Source organism: Pinus tabuliformis, chromosome 1_2 (genome assembly GCF_031772625.1).
Source record: "Pinus tabuliformis cultivar Carrire ecotype Pingquan chromosome 1_2, CPIR1, whole genome shotgun sequence".
Classification (NCBI taxonomy): Eukaryota; Viridiplantae; Streptophyta; class Pinopsida; order Pinales; family Pinaceae; genus Pinus; species Pinus tabuliformis.
The window spans coordinates 643,657,036-643,661,922 of record NC_142298.1 but is presented as its reverse complement, the minus strand read 5'-3'; the positions used below and the strand labels follow the sequence as shown (position 1 = coordinate 643,661,922).

The window sequence follows — 4,887 nt, the reverse complement described above, 5'->3', positions numbered from 1 at the left end:
ACACCCAACATTGCTCCTACAAGACGATGTAATCCAATGTACCGAGAAATTGCAGTTGGAAGATTAAGAAAATTCACATATTAAAAATTTAGAAGACAAAATCGCCAAACTTTAGGGAAACAAAAAGGCATCACAATAGAAATATAAAGGTCTCGAGGATATGCATTATGAAGAAGTAATAAAAGAAGATGAAGAAATTTCTCATCTCAAGGACCACAATGAAAAATTACTGGAACAATTCAAGAAAGTTAAGGTCACAAAGAAAGAACTCAAGAAACACTTGTCAAAACAAGAAGAGGAAAATTTATGCTTAAAGAACCTTAATCAAAGTTTATTAGAACAAATCAAAAGTTTAAAATATGAGGAGAAGGACACTAAGAATAAATTCAACAATCTAGAAAACTCATGTCTAAAGAATCTCAGTCGAAACCTACTTATGCAAATAAAGAAGCTTAAGAGTGATAAGAAGTCGCTAAATGACAATTTAGAACAACTTAATCAAGAAGAAGCATCAAAACCTTGAGATGTTCAAATTCATGTTGCAGATAAGGGAACAAACACTGATCCAGATAATATAACAATTCAGAAATATCCCAATCCAATTGAAGTAAAGACGTACTCAGAGGTTGCAATTCAAATGACAGAAATTTCAAGTGAAGATCCAACAATTAACGAAGCAACTTCTTTACTTGAAGGAAATTAGAAACTTAAAGTAAATCAAGAAATTGCTAGGAATAGGATAAGGGGAAATCAGATTACAAGAACTCCTTATTGACACCCAAATCATAAAAGCAGACATCTCAACTAGTCTGCAAAGCCATATCACAGACCGGAAACAAGTGACTTGTGTTCCCAAGAATATGGATGCCACCATAAACCAGTCTTATGATAACAATTCATCCCGTGTTTCCAGTAATTACAAGATTCCAAAAAAAATTAATTTGGGATGGTTAGATCATTTCAGTGTGACAATTCTGTACCACACTCAGAAGTTCATATCTTCTTGTATCATTGAAGATGATAGTTCGAGAATTGAGAAGATGAGAAGACACGACGAGACAAAAAAGTATATCAAGCATTGTCATCAATAAGCTTTCAGGACAAAGTTTTTTCTAAGGGGAAGGCTAGGTTATGAATATAAATAATCAATTAATAGTTAATAATGATTAGTATAGTGAATAGGCATATCGCTAAGGATATGACTGTTCATGAAGGGGCACTTTCCTAGATATTTAAGCAGACCCTCATTTGTAACCGATCAGATCTATATCATATCGATATCTCTTGTATATTGAACATTCTTATAAATATATTACTTGTCCCATAATGGATATTTACATATTCCAGATATTCAGAATTCTGAATATTCTGCTACGTAAACGAGTATCTGGAATATCCAAAGCCGAAGCATTTTGGATTGCTGGGAGGTGCCAATGAACTTGTTTTTGGTATTAAGTTATGACGTCTGTTACAGTATCTGCATTATAATTTATATGGTTTTTCCTTTTTTCAGATGAATGAAAAACTGTGATTCACTAGTTAAACAATTTTGTAACCTAATGTTTGCATTTTCATTTGATACAATTTATGTGTGCCTGGCAATCCTTAGTTCTATAATGTTGATCTCAATATATCTATTTAATTGTGTTTTATTTGTTGTCCAATATGCTGTCCTCTGTAGCCTTGCTTCCTAGTCAGATGGGTAGCTCATCGACACATCTGCTACTCCCCTTCCCTGGACCTTGCTGTAACCTTATTTTTACTGACGTTTCTTTTTTGACTTCCATTGTTATCAATAGTAATGTTGAAAATTATATATGAAAATTGAACATTGGCTTTGTGAGTGTTTGGTTATGTTTATTAATTATATTGTTTCTGACCACTTGTCAACTGGGAGAGATCACGTTACAGTTCAACAGAACCTTCATGTGATTTGAATCGAATGATCTGGTTATTTCTGATTTCTTTCACTTCATAAGATTTTGACTTTTTTTTTCGAAGTTAATTTGACTAAAGCTGTATTCATTGCATATGAAGAATTGATTTTTACATGTTGGGCTGAAATATTCTCTCATCAAGAAGTTTAGAAAAGTTTAACTCTGTTGCATGTGGCTTTTGTATTTATGTCAAATTGTGAGAATCGCACAAATATATATATCTCCATTATTGATGGTACTAGAAGTTCAATGCGTTGATGGCCAGTGGAGACCATCAAAATTCTTCTCTTGCATGATGTATTTTGTGTTTGTACTTCTTTTTCAGATATGATAATGTTCCAGCAGAAATAAACCGTTTGAGGTGCAGAGTTAACTACCATGCCTTGAAGTTTCTACCTGAGATAGAAACAATGGCAGAAGTTTTGGCCTCAAGGATGAGGAACCGCACGGGAGTGACACATCCTTACATGTAAGTTATTTTAGTTTCTATGTTGGGAAATTGTCTGCTGTAGGTTCAAGGTCTTTTATTTTCCCTTTCTATTCCCAGCAATGTGCTTGAAAAAGGGCATTAATTTTTCTGAAAGGAATGAATGAGCTTTTTCCATTGTGCTCATGTACATCCTTATTTTTATTTGATTTATTAAATATTTCATTGTTCCACATGATCAGGGTTTTTTGAGCTAATGACACTCCTCTGTATTGTTTGATTTACATAGTGTTTCCATAGATATAGAGATCTCGCTTGTTAATGTCAGGTGATCTCCTTAGTTATGTTATGATTAATATTGATTTGGGCGGAGCAGGGCACTACATCTGCGTTTTGAAAAGGGCATGGTTGGTTTGTCATTCTGTGATTTTGCTGGAACAAGGGATGAAAAGGCAATGATGGCTGCTTACAGACAAAAAGAGTGGCCTCGCCGTTATAAAGTAAGTTTATGCTTTCTGTAAGGTGGTTTAAGCTTTGCCTGTTCTCACATAAAGATGGTTTAATGCTAGCGATGGAGGTTATTTTTTTTCTTGCCTATTGTGTAATTATTATTCTAGAATCCAACATTTTCAATGGAGATTATGCTTTTACTGCGTGAAAGCAAAGCCCCAAATTTAAGATGATAATGGACATGTTTTCAACTTTTAGTGGTTACACTACACATAAGAGTAAAGGATAATAATAAGTGTCAATTTTCAAAGACATGTACTTTGTGGTTGCATTACTTGGAACTTCAGCTTCCGTGTTTGTAGGCATCTCCATTGGTTTTGATATGGTAAGAATATTATATTCTGGTTAAAATCAGTTGAGTATTTGAGATATCAACCTGTTTCTTAATCATATGGATTAATTTCCTGAGTTATAACTTAGATGATATTTGCTGCAGAATGGTTCCCACTTATGGCAACTAGCATTGCAGAAACGAAAAGAGGGTCGCTGTCCACTTGAACCAGGTGAAGTTGCAGTTATCTTGAAGGCAATGGGGTATCCTAAGGAGACACAGATTTATGTTGCATCTGGGCAAGTTTATGGTGGTCAGAATCGCATGGCTCCTCTAAGAAATATGTTCCCAAATTTGGTATGTCTGGAAATTAACTTGAGTGTACTTTGTTTTACAATTTGCACTGATGCAGTTGCTATTTGTCCCATCATCTATCTGAATTAGTGTTGGCAAACTTTTTGTGTTGAACTCTCATCAATTTCTGTTGAAATGTTTAAGGAGGGTATCCAGACACGATTCTCCATTCATGGTGCTGCTTTTTGTTCTTTCAGGTTACCAAGGAAGAGTTAACGACAAAGGAGGAACTCAATTCCTTCAGGAAACATGTTACAAGCCTTGCTGCTCTTGATTTCCTTGTCTGCTTGAAGTCTGATGTTTTTGTAATGACACATGGTGGGAACTTTGCTAAATTGATAATTGGAGCTCGTAGGTATATGGGACACCGTTTGAAATCTATCAAACCTAATAAAGGTGTTATGTCAAGAGATTTAGGGGATCCTTTCTTAAGCTGGCCAGCATTTGTGAATGATGTTATAGTTACACATGAAACCCGAACTGGTTTGCCAGAGTCAACTTTTCCTACCTATGATATTTGGGAAAATCCTCTAAGTCACTGCATGTGTAGAGCATGAAACCATGGAATTTTCGTAAGAATGTCAAATCTCATTGTGCAAGTGGTTCCTCTTATTTTCACGAATACAGGCATTTCCAAAGCTTTTGTTAGATTCGTTTTGTTTGGATGTTAGTGGCAGAGTTCATTGCATTTTGGGAACAAGTTCCAGTTGGTGCATAATGTCTTTTGTTGTTCCTTTACCTGAATGGATTGTGCCTCTTATTTCAAATTGGATTAAGTTAACAGTAAGTGGTTATGGTCTCTACTCAATCGTGTGTATACTGGGAGTAAGTACCTTGCTTCGGCAGTAGTACCCTTCTCTGGAGGAATGTGTTATTTCATGAGTACTGTGACTGTGCTATTCATGAATGTGTTATTTCATGAGTACTGTGGCTGTGCTATTCATCACCTGAACAGGGAAATGAAACTGTAATAAACTGACCATTCCTGGTGATATGAAGCCACACATGATTCCACGGCTGGTAACTGTAATGAAATGAAAGGATATTTTAACGTCCACGAGACTAAAAATAGTCTATTGGACCACCAGTTCCCTGCTTTTCGCCTTTTGCAATTAATCCTTTCTATTCAAATTGATGATGAGCTGGCCCAACCATTTAACAGTCCCCTCGCTGAAAAGACAATGCCAATGAACTGATGCTAACGTATTCCCAACTTTCTCTGAAACACATCACATTCCAAAATGAAATGCTTTTCTGATTCCACTGCCCCAGACGTGCAAAATATACATACCCATTCTTCCCAAGCTTCTTTCGGCCTTTTCCACCGTCCTGTGTCACACTTGATTGCGAGTTGGTTACAGGAAGACCTCATGAGGTTTGATCTTGGG

The 4,887-nt window shown here is 35.8% G+C and overlaps 1 protein-coding gene across 1 annotated transcript; it reads left to right on the top strand.

Moving 5' to 3' along the window:
* Positions 1–2,239: 2,239 nt before the first annotated feature.
* On the top strand, positions 2,240–4,147 carry LOC149207313 (protein PECTIC ARABINOGALACTAN SYNTHESIS-RELATED-like). Its single transcript, XM_089395679.1, has 4 exons — positions 2,240–2,406; positions 2,741–2,864; positions 3,311–3,502; positions 3,697–4,147. Exons 1-4 carry the CDS (start codon positions 2,348–2,350, stop codon positions 4,054–4,056), a joined length of 735 nt encoding a protein of 244 aa, XP_089251805.1. The 5' UTR covers positions 2,240–2,347; the 3' UTR covers positions 4,057–4,147.
* Positions 4,148–4,887: the final 740 nt, after the last annotated feature.

Coding starts and splice junctions, on each gene's coding strand:
- LOC149207313 (XM_089395679.1), top strand. CDS start 2,348: ATGGCAGAAGTTTTGGCCTCAAGGATGAGGAACCGCACGGGAGTGACA. Junction 2,407..2,740: donor GGAGTGACACATCCTTACAT/GTAAGTTATTTT, acceptor TGGGCGGAGCAG/GGCACTACATCTGCGTTTTG. Junction 3,503..3,696: donor GAAATATGTTCCCAAATTTG/GTATGTCTGGAA, acceptor TTGTTCTTTCAG/GTTACCAAGGAAGAGTTAAC.